Below are 15,029 nucleotides of genomic sequence, written 5' to 3'. Positions count from 1 at the left end.
CAGGCACCAGCCCCACCCAAATGAAGGCAGGTGGAATGCCTGGGCAGATGGTACGGCCCAGGCAAGTGGGAAAGGTCCAATTTGCCATGTTCCCTCAGCCGTTTCTGCAGGGAGCAATCCTTTGGGTCTCCCAGCGGAACTTAAGGATGCCTCACACTAGCTGAAAGAAGGAGAGCAGGCAGTAGGAGTGAATCTTTCCATCAGTGCCAGTCTGGCCTAGGGAGATGCCCCTTGCACCTCTTATGCCATGGGAATGAATCGAGCCCAGATACGGTGGTACTGAGTATCTGCAGATTCTCTATTGCCATTCCAGTAAATCACTAAAGTGTGCACATTATTTATTGTTTCTCCTCTATGTGCTATTGTACAGTCCTCTCTGGTTTCTTTGGGACTCATATGAGTGAATTTCAATATTCTTCTTCATTATTTCAATGATGCCGCTGGGAAGAGATGTTTTCCTAATTGTAGATACTCCCCAGAGTGCTACTGTGTCCCACAGAGGGTTTGAAAATGTCTTTGTTTCCTCCTCAGTCTACATTCCCTCCCCAAAGCCCTTACAATGGCCTGCCTTCCAGCAAACCAAAGGACGCTAAGCAGAGCCCACCTGGATCACTACTAAGCCATGTGAGGCAGGACACCCTACCTACACCCTCCAAGGCATTGAGTTCACTGGCTTGCAGTGCTGCTAAACACTCTGTGCCAAAGGATCATCAATGGGAAGCCGTCTCTCCCATGTTTATCATTGCTTGAGGAGTCTTTCCCTCAGCCTTTCTACTTCCACTTCACTGTAGATTCACAGAGGGTAAGTGACTACTGTGCCCTGGTCTGAGGGTAATGTCAGTACAGCAGTGTACAGTAGCAGGGTGTAAATTGCGTAGCAGGTGAATGCAAGTGGGGAACATGATGTTGGTAAGGGGAATGTAGAGCTCTCTAACCCCAGACAGAGACAGGCTGGACTGAATGGTGAACTGCAAAGTTACATTGAGAACTGAGCTAAGATCAACTTTATAACCACAGTAATAGGGTGTGATAATTAGTCCTATTCATCTGGTTGAGGGGCCAGTCAGCAATTAAATAAGGATTAGCATACCTTTCAAAAACAATTTCCTCCCTCCCTGAAATACTCCTAGCACTTGGGTTAGTGACAACATGGCACAATGAATCCATCTGTGACATCATGGGCTGTGATTAGAGTTCTGGTACCCAGGCCACCACAGATGGCTGCAATCTGGAACGTCACCAGCACAGCAGCACCTGCCAGGAGAAGAGAAGTTTGAAAGTAAACTAAAAGTGGAAACAGCAGGAATATCATGTTTTTTGGTAGAGGAATCCTTGGGCAGCATGAGAACTTGTATGGGAGGATGAAAACAGAATAAGCTGAAACTCTGCGCTGCTCCCAGCCCTCAACTGAGAGAGGCGCAGCAGTGGAGTGAGGGAGAGAGACTGAGACAAAGTATCAGTTATGGGTTCCAGGTCTCCCATTCCACACGAGCTCCACTCCACTCAGCTTAAAAACAAAGGGAAAAGGATGCAATGGTGGCTTAAGTCAACTTCACACTTCTCATTTTGGACCCATTGGGGTGTTTGTCTGGCATCTAGCGTACATTAGAGATGCCCCAACAGGCCGTTCCAGTAGCACAAAATAACCAGAGCACATTAGTGCTCTGGGCATGCTGTCTCCACCAGGCCACATCCCCAGTAAATTCCCTACCTCAATGGCTTCAAAAGGGAGTGATGCAAAGACATTTCATGTTTCTGGGTAGCACAGAGCCATTCATACACTGGGGGTAACAAACTAGAGATTCAGGCTCATCGACTCAATGTCCCCTCCTCCGGCAATGGAGTGATAGCAAATCTACACTCAGGACATCAGCCTATTTTGCTGTTGCTTTTATGTGTCAGTTCTCCAGTCTTTTAAGGAATCGTCCAGCAAAACAGGGAAGTCAGGACCTGCTATTTCCAATTTGTTTTAATGAGAGGCTTTCTTCACACATCATAAAGGGCAATTTTTTTCTTTCCAGTCTCTCTTAAGGTAAATTAACCCTTATTTTGGTATGGAATGCCACATGCAGCCTAGTAAGTGGGGTGTATTCAGCACATAAATCTGGCCTTAACGCAGATGTCATTGTGCTGCAGTCTTTGTTTTTAACTTTCGCCTTCTGATCACTCATTTATTTATTTCGTTATGGATGGCTTTCTTCTACTCAGCAGCAGCTTTTGTCAAAAAATGCTGCAGACCATAGGGGCAACTTGATTTCTTTACAATCCCAGCAGAACATTCAGTTTTAAATAGTATTGAGGGCTGGTTTTATTCTCCCCAGACTGCTGTGGATTACGAGAACTTTGTTCGTACTTAGTCAATTGTTTGAGACCATTACATAAGCAGGTCTCTTGGAAATCTTTTAGACCCGGTTGGTTTAATATTATTCTCCAACCATTAAAGCCAGAAATATGACACTAGAGCAAAGATGGCATAGATCCGGACTGCTGAGATATCTTCAACTTTTGAAGCAAGCAACATCAGCTTAGTTATTGTAAAGCTATTCTTGCTGCCAGCTCCTTCATTTTTTTGGTACTATCAGCGGGGGAAAATGCCACCCCAGGGGCTTAGTTTCAAGGGGCAGATTTCAGAGTAACAGCCGTGTTAGTCTGTATTCGCAAAAAGAAAAGGAGTACTTGTGGCACCTTAGAGACTAACCAATTTATTTGAGCATGAGCTTTCGTGAGCTACAGCTTTATGCATCCGATGAAGTGAGCTGTAGCTCACGAAAGCTCATGCTCAAATAAATTGGTTAGTCTCTAAGGTGCCACAAGTATTCCTTTTCTTTTTAAGGGGCAGATTGAGTGTTTAAACCAAGACACAGTACACCCCTGGAGAACACTTCCAGATTTTCTTGATACCTGAAAACAAGTTGTTCAGTTCTTTTAAAGGTGACTGGCAAAGGAGAGCGACAAAAGTGTCCTTTTTTCCCTTCTTCATGATAGATAAAGAAGACTGGAAATACTGTTTTTAAATGGTTTTCTGGTATTTTTGAACCTTGGAAATATTGAGTTTTACCTTCCGTGTTTTCCTAGAGACTTCCAGAGAGGATCAAGGAATTCTTGTGGAAGCACTTTCCTTTTTGAAAGGATGGCAGATATTGGTCCAATAGAAGATATTACCTCACCCACCTTGTGTCTCTCATCTCCTGGGACTGACATGGCTACAACAAAAATGCATATAAAAATATTCACTTTGTCTATTCCGTTTATTAGGGAAGGCCACAATTGCTGTTATCTGCTAATGTGCAAACGTGCTAAATGTGGTAACTTGTCACAGGCACAATGCACAGTGGCAGAAAATACTTCATTTTTACGGATTACATTTTGTGGTTCTTTTAACATGTTTTTAAATATAGGTGGGTTTGCATTAAAATAAGCAATGGAGAAGGTCTGCATGGTTTTTTTGTGGGGTGGGATGTGGTATCTTTCACATCAAGATCACTTATTCAAATCACTAATTCAATAGTGAATGCATCTGAAAGTCATTAGTATCTGAGGGTTGTTGCAAAGCTTATGTGAAATGAGTTTGGTCTCTGCTAAGTTCCTTCTGAAAAGGTTTCCACATCATAGAACTATAACTCCATTCGCCCCTGATTGGCTCTTCCACCAGATTAGTCAAGAACTGAATGAACATGGAGACTGGGCTACATTCTCTCCACTCCCCACCCTTGAGACAATTCCCAGAGCAATGTTGAGCAGCATTGATGGGCCAAAATGCAGAAGCTGGGTCTGCTGCTTCCCCCCGCAGTATGTTCAGTGGAGCAGGAACTGCAGTTTCAAGGGCTTTCAGTCCGGCTCCTTTCATGGGCACTAAAGCATAGTTTTAAAAAGGAAGCCAGTAAGGAAGCCTGAAGCAAGTCACTCTTCTAAGCAGCAGGTGTATAACAGCCATGAAAACCACGTAATGGAATCTGTGATTCTATAGCGTACCTGTACCCCCCAAGAGCAAATCCCTGGCCCCAATGAAGTCAATGGCAGAACTCCCCTTTGACTTCACTGGGGTCAGGATTTTACCCTAAATGTTTGGGTTTTTTTCCATAAAGAGAATGAAAAGTTAGTTACTAGTCAAGCTTTGTTTCAAGGGGACACTGATAAGATACAAGGCACTCTAACACAACTGCGTCTCTCCGTTTTTACTGAAACTTACACTTTATTGCAAAATGGAATATCAGAACTCAGTACTTTTACAATTTACACAGTTCAGCTCTTAAATATGCACACCGTGTTTCATTTTTGCAAGGGATGACATGCAAATTGGAAACCCTTACTGACACTGGTGAGCAATGAGATTATGCATGGAATTAACAGCTCACCAATGTGAGGAAGGGGTTCAAAATCTAGCCCTGATTAACTATTGTAGATTTTTCCAAAGTATTTCTTCGACTAATAGACCCATTGTACAGGACCACACAATATGAAACACTTAGACACTCAAAACACAGTGCACACAATTCAATCAGTATGCAGCATATTTGTAGGTTTCCCATTTTTGATTACCTGAGGTTTTCGTTAGCTAGCTGTAAATGATAAACATCTTGAGATCAGTGAAGCTGGATGAGGGGGAGGAAGGGGCGTGGAGTCAGTGGATTGTGAGCTTGAAGATACTTTGATCATCTTTCAGAAAAGGGTGTTAAAAACAATAATAAAAGCACAATGTTGTGGCATGCAAAGAATCCATAGTTAGCATGCTGTGGGAAATTAACCTTCTGTTTAGTCTGTAAATGTTTCAAAGCAATTTAATTAAAGGAAAGCCACTCTCAGGAGGCATCTGTTGGCTTTTAATTTAATAGACTGTTTACTTACGTACTTCAGATGCTTTGGCTTCAAGATGCACAGCGCACCTACTCTGGAAATATTGAATTTTCTGGGCGTGGCGGGGGCGGGAGGGAGGCGAAATAGTCTTACAGCACAATAGTTTGTTTTTATACATCAGTACAAATGCCAGTGTTTATTTAACCCATTCCTCTTCCTATCCTGGTGTGAATCTCAGGATTTGCCACAAATAACTTCAGAAACACTCCTTTGAACTTTTCCACATATCTGTGCTCTGCTGTTGATGTAAATGCTGGGGGAACGTACACATTTTCAGAATGGCAAGATTGGAGATGCCCATGAAGGGTCCAAATGCTTTCAGTTCTTTTATGACATTAAAAACAAAGGAACCAGCAGCCAAACTATAATTTATGCTTACACTGCAAAGCAGTGTGCAGGGTCCTTGTGTAAATGAGAATCCTGCTCCATAAGTTTTAAAGAAATTCCACTGTCCCTTCTGAAATGCTTTGACTGGCTCTGACTCTGAAAACAAAGTATGAGGGAGAAACCTTGGTTTATTTTTTTAAAAAATTCGTATTTTATTCACCGAGCAGACAGCCTTTTATTTAAAGTATTTTTTCTATTTCACACAACCATGTGAATCTTTTACTAAAAAATTACCAAGATGATGTAAAACTGAATGATACCATTAAATCCTGATGCTTTAAAGAGCACCACTACTGGTTCCATAGAACTTAATTTAAAAGAATAAGAATTAAGGGAGTCCACGTGGTCAGCATGGCTGAGTGTGTGGCTTTGGGAGACAGAAGTTCCTGCCTTCAAATCTTGGTTTTGACACTGTCTCACTAGGTGCATTGGACAAGTCACTGCATATTGCTCTCTCTCTCTTTCCCATCTGTAAAATGGGAATAATAATACTTGCTTATTTCATAGAGGTGTTGTGAAGATCAACTAGTTAATGTTTGTACAGGGCTCTGAACGTGCAAAGCACAGTTTATTTATTATAAATATTTAAGTGCTAATTATGATTATGTCTTAAAACCTCACAAAGATGAAATGCATTGTGGGCAATCCTCACCGTGCACTCCTGTAGTTCATCTCTTTTCAGAGAGCTCTCTAAAAGACCACTGTGTACTTAAGAGTTGCATCACTTATAGTTTAGCCCTATACTGTTAATGTCAATTTTACTAAACATGACACTGCTTAAAAAAAATCCTAGTCTCACCGAGTAGTAGCTCACATATTTAACAAAAACAATCCTAAAAAGATCCATCTTTGAGGATAGGCAAGTTATGCAGAAATTACTGCTTGCTGTTTCTTGCCTTTCAAGCTTCACTGTGAGAAGACTTGTAAGAAAAAGTCCTTTCTATTTTAAAAATGTACACAGATTGCTGTGATACACGGAGTACAATAAGTGAGCAAAGTTTACTGTAAACATTATACTTCTTTCCTAGGGCTTCAATTCAGTAAAGCACTTACACACATTTAAATTCTTCCCTGTTTAGGACAGCATTTAAGTATGCATTCAACATTCAGACTGTGTGGCAGTCCTGTGGGTCTTGCTTAAGTGCTGTCCAGAACAGGAACCTATATGGGCAACATTCTCCAGTGTCCATTAGGCATACTGGACTGATTCTCTTGACACTTTAGTCAAACCCCAGGAAGTTCTGTCTCTTTGTAAACAGTGATTGGCCCCTGCACAGTAAAGTCAATTATTCAATTATCTATCCCTCATAATTCTCTGAACAATATTTTATAATAAATACAAAAGCAGCCTAAGTCAACCCCCTTTTCACCCTCTTTCCCGCCCAATCCCCATTTTTCTTTGGTCCTGTACATTTCGTTGAACACTCAGTGCGAACGGCTGAGAACATGTACATGTTACATTGTGAGAAGAGTTTCCCAGGTTGCAGAGCATTGGAGTATCCTCTCATAGCTGATCCACAGCAAATGGATCTTTCTTTTCTGAAGCAGACAGTCCTTAGATGTTCTGTGAAGAATTGGCTTCGTATTTCTTAAAACTAGAGTTACGAAAAGAATCCCTGAAATGAAATAAATTCATAAATAAAACATGGGATTGTCAATCACACAATGGGATATTTTAATACCTGATAGACATATTTGACTCTTTTCCCTTGACGCAAATAAGTATAAAGCATCCCACAGTTTATATATCTGGATCCTGGGTTTGCAACATGCAGTCCTGAAGTGAAACGATCACACTTATTTCATGATTGATAAACACCAGGTGCTGGAATATATATATATATTTCTCATGTACCTTGGGAAACATCACAGGCTTCAAATAACGAGGAGCTGGCGGGACATTTAATTACCTAACTCTAAACTGATTCTTATATTCGTGTAAAAATTCTATCTGTCCTTTGCCTTGTGATATCACAGCTTGAGCAGCAGAATTAATATTTAATTCTATTTAATTTTGGGGCTATACCTCAGAAGCAGAGGGAAGAACAGTCTCACAAATAAAGAGGCACTCTTTTTGTTAGCATACAAACAACATCCATTGCCCTAGTTGTACCTTGTTGTACTGTGGACTTTCACTATAGGTTTATACAGCTCTGGGATTTTCCGCTCAATCATTGGCCTAAGGTTCTCTTTCAGCTTGCTATAGTTCTTTCTGAGTTCCAGCTGATACTCCCGCTGATCTGCAGTAATAAGGCGCTTGTTTTTCTCCACTGCTTCACCGCATCTGTTCTCAAAATAAAGATTAAAAAACACATTGGTTAATTCTGACAAACACTTCAAAATTATATTATAGTGGGTTTGTGTTAAATAAAGCAAGATTTCCGCCTGTCAGATTATTTGTTGCCAGACTCACAGTCCTCTGGTCATGATTTTACCATTCATTAGATATTAAAAATACATGAGGGAAATAAACACATTTCAATGACCATCGTGACACCAGATTAAATTTGTGCTGGAGTAAATGGATGCATCTCCAATGGAAGTCAGTGAAGTTGCATTTATACTCGCATCTCAATGTGCATGCACACACGACTAGATGGTTAAACATTTGACAGTGTGAGCATGCAGAATAAGATTTGCATGCATATTGGGCAATACACTCTCAAAGCAAGCATGCACATCTGCATACATGCAAATGTGCCTGCCTTCCAGGGCTGGTTGAAAAGTTTGTCATGGAACAGTTTTCTGCCAGAAAATGCTGAGTCAACAAATTTGAGAGACAAGTACGAATGTATCAATTTAAACAAAATTTGACAAAAAGTTAACAAAGCACTTTGTTTTAACATTTCCAAAACAAAGTTCTTTAGAATTCTTGTTTTCTGGGAAATTTCAACTTTTCATTCTGATTCGGGCTGAAAGGAAACTTCAAAATGTTGAAATTTTCCGCTGAATGGAAATTCCGAGTTTCAATTGACTAATAACTATATACATAGCTGCAGGAAGTATGGGTTTGGGGGGTGCCTCAGCACCCCCAGGTTTTAGATGGGTCTCCACTCCTGGCCCCGTGCCCGGGTGTCCCATCTGCTGGCCCCATGCCTGGGGCTCCAGTCCTAGCCCCGAATGCGGGGTCCCTGCTGCCAGCCCTGCTCCCAGAGCTCCGCAGCTGCCCCCCAGCTGTGGCCCCAGCCTCGGCCGTATCCCCCCCTCCCAGAGCCATGGCCCTGCTCCTGGCCCCAACTCTAGGAGGTGCGGGGGGCGCAGACAGGGGTAAGGGGGGGGCACAGCATTCCCACTCTAAAAAATGTTCCAGCACCACTGCCTATATATGGTGTGAAAATCTAGCTCCTGATGTTTACTGCATTGATTTGTATTACGAATGACATTAACATGGCTACAGTTCCACACTCCAGCTTCAACAGATCTTCAATTAGTTTTCCTTTCACTCACCTCATTATAAATTCTTTGAAGCATAATCTCAGCTTGTTGTGATGTCGGTAAAGTTTTGGGTCTGCTGGAATTTCCGCCAGGAACACTTGGGCTACCTCTAGTGGTCCCTTATAGGAATAACACAGTATATTACAAAACATATATTTCCTGCATTAACTGAAAAGGAAGCACAAAACTGATTTATTTGGTTAGAGTGTGTTTGGTTTTTTTTTATTTCACTGCTGGAGTGACAAAAAAAATTTGTATGTTGACATTGTAGCAGGAAGCTGCCCTTTTAAGGGTTTTCCCTGACCGTGTTGCATTAATCACTGCTTCCTTGCCACCCTTTCTTTTCTTTGTCAATCAAAGGTTAGGCCAACATATTCTGTTCTGTTCTACTTTTGTCCATCATCCCCTATTGCCATTGATTCCTCTGTGAAAAGAAAATGGATTATCTCCATCTGGAAAGGAGTGAGCAGGGACTTTCCTACTGCCAAACTAGTTTACATGGAAGATGCACAGTGATGGGTGGCAATACAAAACTGCTAGCATAGACGGATAAGAACATGAAAAGAATGTTTTTTCCACAGTACAAAATAGCACGTTCCTATAAGGAGTTCAATCTGGTGGCGGGTTTGGTGGCAGGAGCATTGGTAGGAAATGAAGGGACTAGGGTCTAATTAGCAGGGGTAATCAATTTATTTTTTATCAAGATCAAAATTTCTTGGTCAAGGTATAGTCAAGGTCCAGACTCCAGAGAAAATAATACAAAAATAATAGCAATAATGATAATAAGAAGTAAATAAAAAAATTTTGTGGTCCATTGAAAGCAACTGGCGGTCCGTATTTGGCCCGCAGTCCACCTATTGACTACCCTTGGATTAGGGGAACCAAGTTCTGCTGAGGCATGGTTAGGGCCTTGCTTTTTTCCTCTTAGTTTGTCTTCATAGTGTTTGGTTTTTGTTAAGGAGTGGGTGTTGTAATAAACTTCAGTTGAATGTTGTGGGGCTTTTGGGGGTACTTTCTTGCATGCTAAGAGTTCTGGGATTCTGGTGGCCCCCCACCAGAGAGATTTACTCCTGAGTATTCCCTTAAATGAATGAAGTTGATGGGATGGTTAGTACTCTTGTGAAGGAAAAATCTCTCTAAAGATGAGTCAATTCAGTGTGAGTAACTGCTTAGAGGTTCAAATGCATAGCCACACATTAGCTGCGCTCTCTGAATCCACTGCAACTGCAAAATTGGGCTGTAAATGTAATGGGAAGAGGCTGGTGTGAGAGATTCAATATTTTTTGCTTCCATTTGGGATGAAGAATCCCTGTCTCTTAACATTTTAGCACTTCTGTTTTGGGTCAGAATGAGGAAATGCAAAGATTTACAAAAATAAATCATGGTAGGTAAAAAGTTATCCTGATTTTTCTGAACTTCAGAAAAAAAACGTTTGCCCATCCCTAGTGGTTAGTCTGCAAAGATGAACCACAGAGGACAGAGTTCAAAGGGGTATCTGTAAGTAATCAGTCTGATTGGAAGTACTCTCACAAATGCAAGACAAAAAGAGGTGGAAGAAAGCACACTGGGGAAAAAAGAAACATGCCAAAGGCTGTGCAGAAGATACATTATTTTGCTGAGCTTGACCTTTACCTGATTTACAGTGGCTCCAACAGAACCCTGCAGCACCATCTGGAGCATTTTGGCATCTGGTGGCTCCTGGTTCGTTGCAACAGCCAGTTCTAGTGTCTTCTTCTGCATGTCTTCAATAGCAACTTCAATTGGGGTTAAAATGAACTGATACAACGTAAGGATAGATGCATTATTATGTGAGTAATACTTGTATTACAGTTGTTACAGGCATTGCAGCTGAGGGAAGCTGTTTTTGTGCTGGGTCACAGCCAGGGTGGTCAAAACCAAGACAGGGCCAGATTAACCCTTTGTGGGCCTGGCGCCAAACATATTTGTGGGCCCCCATGTAGTTGTTATGGGTCCTTTCCAAGTGTGGGCCCGGTGTGATGGTGCTCCTGGTGCCATAGTAAATACGGTATTGCCGGGATAGGGATGAAAACATTTATTCAGAGTAAGATATTTGAAGCCACACTTGACTGTGACCTCCACTCAGCCCATAGAGAACAAATTGGGCTAGCATCAATGTACCCAGAATATTCTTGATTTGGTTTGTGTGGGAGGGGCTTGTTTGTTAGTTTTGTCTTTTTTGTTTAAACACTCAGGGCCTGCTTGGGGCCCTGAACACAAGTGCTTAATTAGCATACTTATGAGCCATATTTAGCAATCAGTAGTGTTGCATCTGCATCTCCCCACCACCTCCTAAAGTTATGTTTAGTACATACATTTTTTGAAAGCTGCATTTTCTACTTTGGTACAATACTGTTTATAAAACTTTTTTAAAAGTTAGTTTCTTTAGCCTATTTTTCCCTTTGCCTCACCACTCCTCATGGCTGCAAGTGAATCAGTAATATTACTGGGGAGGAGTGTGGGGAGGAAAATTGCTGGTGCCCATCTTTTGCAGGGAGAAAAGGCCACTGAGAGACACACACACATTTTACCACAAAGGATACCGCAATCCAGCCTCAAGACCCTACCCCAACCTTCACACCTGGGCTTTCCCCCTGTCCTCCTACTGTCCCCACCCCACACAAGTAACCCCTACCCTCACACAAAAGCTCTCCTGAATCTCCCTGCTACTGGCCACCTCCCCACTTTCACCCCAGGGCTGTCACCTCCCTCCCTTCTACTGACCCCCCCCCTACAGAGCTAATCCCCATCTTCAACCCAGACTCTCCCATCCCTCTAATATCACTCAAACCAGCCAAAGTTAACCTCTGTAAATTCTGGGTCAAATCCATACACCAGTGAAGACAATGGAAGGATGTCAGTGGGCTTTGGATCAAGTCCTATATCTGCATTTAGTTTGATTCTAGGTTATTGGCTTCCTGGCTAACATAGTCACTGTGCTTCCTATTTTTACAAAGCTGCTTCTATCTGGAGTAGTTCCTCCACCCCAACACTAAGTCAGGTTTAGCAAACAGCCTGGTCTTTGATGACAGGGAAGTATAGCTGAAAATAGGACTCTCCTCTCGTTCCTGTCACACCTCTTCTGCCATTAGCCTTACAATTGGGATGCTATGTGGAACACCCGTCTCCCCAATGCTCCAGATGCCAGCAGAAGCATGCATTCATGCATCCGTTGACCTAATCTACGGCATTTCTATAGTGCCAGTCAGTGTACAATTTAACAGAAATGTAAACTTTCCTCACCCAGCACGGAGCTTGAAATCATCCCCTTCCAACAACACCCTCAATCCCTATCTAATGGCTGAACTCCATACTCAAATTCACAGCTCTCACAAAGATGTCCATTACCTCTTCCTTTTGAATGACGTTGATTCTGGTTTTGACATAGGGGAAGGCATGCATTGTGGTTAGGATAGTATTCCTCTTGTACTGTTCACTCAGATCCCCCCTGGGGCGACCATCCATGGTGAAAGGGGTGGTGTACATGAAACGCCGGAGGCTGAAGTTCTTCTCAAAGTAGGTCACCCTGTCTTTCATCTCATACTCATCAAAATAGGGCTCCACAAATGTAATTTGTATGTAGGCCTGGAGGAGAGGGAAGGAAAAATCTTTGTTTTAATGCCAAGACAAATAAATGGAATGCAGGAAATATCATGGAGCCTCACAGTGAGCTGGCATGTACTAGACGAGCACACGGGCTATGGTTTGTTTATTATTAATTTGCTCTCACACACAGCAGGACCTCTCTGATTCTACCACAGCTGCAATGGCCTCATGTTGTCCAGAACCTGCTCAGAGGCCTCTGCGTTCTGTATCTCCACTTTCCTTTCCCTCACTTTGCGTCTGTACCATGCCCCTTCAAGTAATTTGTTACTGACCTCAATGGGGCAGGACTGGACTACCTAGGCGCTGAATATACCCTTGTGAAACCCTGCTGACTTAAATGAAGTTGCAATGGTGTGAGAGGAGAATTTGGCCCATTATGGGTTTAACCATTTGATTGAAACATACCAAAGAAAACTCACATGTTGGCCTCTAGGCAGTGACTGTATGTTTTCCAATCAAGATTGCCCATCGACTTTATTTTGGGGTTGGGGCGGGGGAGAAGTACTAAAGAAATCAAAATTCAGAACAGACAACACAAGTCTTATTTTTTCCACTCGTGTACCTTTTTTACTAATGTCAGCTCAATATAAACTAAGGAAAACAAGCACAGAAAGAAAAGAAAAAAAAGAAAAATGGAAACCACAAATATTAAACAAAAAATTGAAGGGGGAATAGATATAGTTTGCCACTATGCCCTGGAAAGTGATCAGGATTTCCTATCGTCATAATATGCTTATTCTGAACTCCGCACTGGCTGCAGATCTAATTCCAGGTGAACTTCAGTGTCTTAGTCTAAATAGAAAAGGATCTGGCTGTCTCAGAGACTGCCTCTTACTCCACGCTCAAGTCTTGTCTATGTATCTTAGGTACTTATCTGACCACCTAACAATCTTTAATGTATTTATCAACACCCCTGTGTAATGTTATCATTCCCATGGCACAGAAAGGGAATTGAGGCACCATGAAGCTAAGTGACTTTGCCCACAGTCACCTAGGAAGTCTGTAGTACAGCAGGGACTTGAACCCAGATCTCCAAAGTCCTAGGCTAGTGCCCCTAGCCAATGGACCATCCTTCCTCCCCTCTTGTGATGACTCTCTTCGTATTGCATTCTGAAGTCTATTACTCTGTTCCCAGGAGCTCTTATGTAGCACTGTCCATCTAGAGCTCACAGGTGCTAGTGCCTTTTATATTTGGAGAAACTGAAGCACTGAGGGGTGAAGTCCAGAGTCACACAGCAGGTCAGCTGCAGAGCAAGGAGGGACAGAGATCAGGGTGTCTGATTTACAGTCCAGTGCCCTATTCACTGGACCACGTTGCCACCCCAGGTTGTTTTATGATAGCTTTGGACATCAAATATGGACACACACACATCTCAGCTTTACTCATTGTCTGAGTCAGCATTAAGGTCTCACAGGCAGCTCCGCGCTCTCCTTTTTTTCAATCACTCAGTGCTCAGTTCTGTTCGCAGGACATGAATAGCTGGGCTAATACCTTCCGTACCTTATTGGGATGCAGCTTGCTTTTGTCTACAGGAGTGGAGTCTTTAATAACCTCCACAGCATCCTCCCCAAAGCACTGACCATAAAACCCCTGAAAAGGACAAAAATAATTATTCAGAGATGATTTTACCCATCCCCAATGCAATGCAAGTCATCTGTGCTGCTCTGATCAAGACCAGGAGTTGTGATAAGTTCTGGATTCAATGCAATAAGTAGGCTACAGTAAGGGTTAAAGTCTGCAGAGGCCTAGACACCTTACAGATGAAGTCCCAACACTGAATTGTTAAGTAAAAGGCAGAGTTCCAGCAAATGAGGGGGGAAACGTGAGGAATCTGTCATTGCTGCCCTAAGCAAAAGTTCAAAAGGATTCAAAACAAAACTCACATCCCCTCAGGTTAAGTCCCTGAATTCCTTATACAGGGAGGGACGCCAGCCACCTCAAGAATGGGACCACAGGGTAATGAAAACTCTGACATTACATCAACCTGCTGTAAAAGGGGCGGCAATCCAAGATATCAGATACAAAGACAGAATGATCTGAGATATAGATCAACTTGATTGACTTTTGTACATTACCATTACAGCTGCTGTGCTGTGACTTCTTTATTCACCCCCGTATTTTCTTAGAAAGCATAACACGAAGCAGGAAGTTATACAACTATGATCTCTTTACCTCAAGTCTGTGAGAAATCTCAGGAAGTTTAGTAATTGCAGGCTCTTTATAAACAAATTCCTGTTCATCTAAGTCCCCAAATTTGGATCCATAGAAACCAACACGGAAGTAAGTTCCAAACATTCGCTTTTGACCCTGATTGATAAAGGGGGGGAAAAGTTTATATTTAGCTTTTCTTTCCTTAAATATAATCCAGTTGTTATGTCTTATTCATCTGATTTATACATGAGGAACCCCATGGACCTTAGGTTTGTCCACATTTCAGAGCAAAATATGGCCCTATATAATATCACCTAGTTTAACATAGCACAGTTCAATTTCCTATTAGGAAAAAAAAAAAACTATAAAAGTTAAAAGGGGCACCGTTGGTTCAAATTTGGCTCAAAGTCTAGGTTTTGTATGAACTCACTTTTGCAAATCTAAAACAATAGAAATATTTCTTTTAAAAAAATTCCAGTGGAATCATTTTAAAAACAAACATTAATCAACATTCAAGTATTTGCAACTCTCAAAACTTTGTAGTATTGTAAAAGTCCACAAGAACCTGAAAGTGACT

The 15,029-nt window shown here is 42.0% G+C and overlaps 1 protein-coding gene across 1 annotated transcript in view; it reads right to left on the bottom strand.

Moving 5' to 3' along the window:
- Nucleotides 1-4,171: 4,171 nt before the first annotated feature.
- The window catches only part of DOCK8 (dedicator of cytokinesis 8), a 132,302-nt gene continuing 121,444 nt past the window's right edge, over nt 4,172-15,029 (bottom strand). Inside the window, exons 42-48 of the mRNA XM_073345216.1 lie at nt 14,474-14,608; nt 13,802-13,891; nt 12,043-12,279; nt 10,309-10,452; nt 8,689-8,795; nt 7,355-7,525; nt 4,172-6,857 (exon numbers count right to left, since the gene is read on the bottom strand). Of these exons, the coding sequence (XP_073201317.1) occupies nt 6,797-6,857; nt 7,355-7,525; nt 8,689-8,795; nt 10,309-10,452; nt 12,043-12,279; nt 13,802-13,891; nt 14,474-14,608 (945 nt within the window). The 3' untranslated portion in view covers nt 4,172-6,796. The remainder of the gene's footprint in view (nt 6,858-7,354; nt 7,526-8,688; nt 8,796-10,308; nt 10,453-12,042; nt 12,280-13,801; nt 13,892-14,473; nt 14,609-15,029) is intronic.

This window comes from Lepidochelys kempii, chromosome 5 (genome assembly GCF_965140265.1).
Source record: "Lepidochelys kempii isolate rLepKem1 chromosome 5, rLepKem1.hap2, whole genome shotgun sequence".
In the NCBI taxonomy this organism is placed as follows: Eukaryota; Metazoa; Chordata; order Testudines; family Cheloniidae; genus Lepidochelys; species Lepidochelys kempii.
This window is presented reverse-complemented; position numbering and strand designations above follow the sequence as displayed.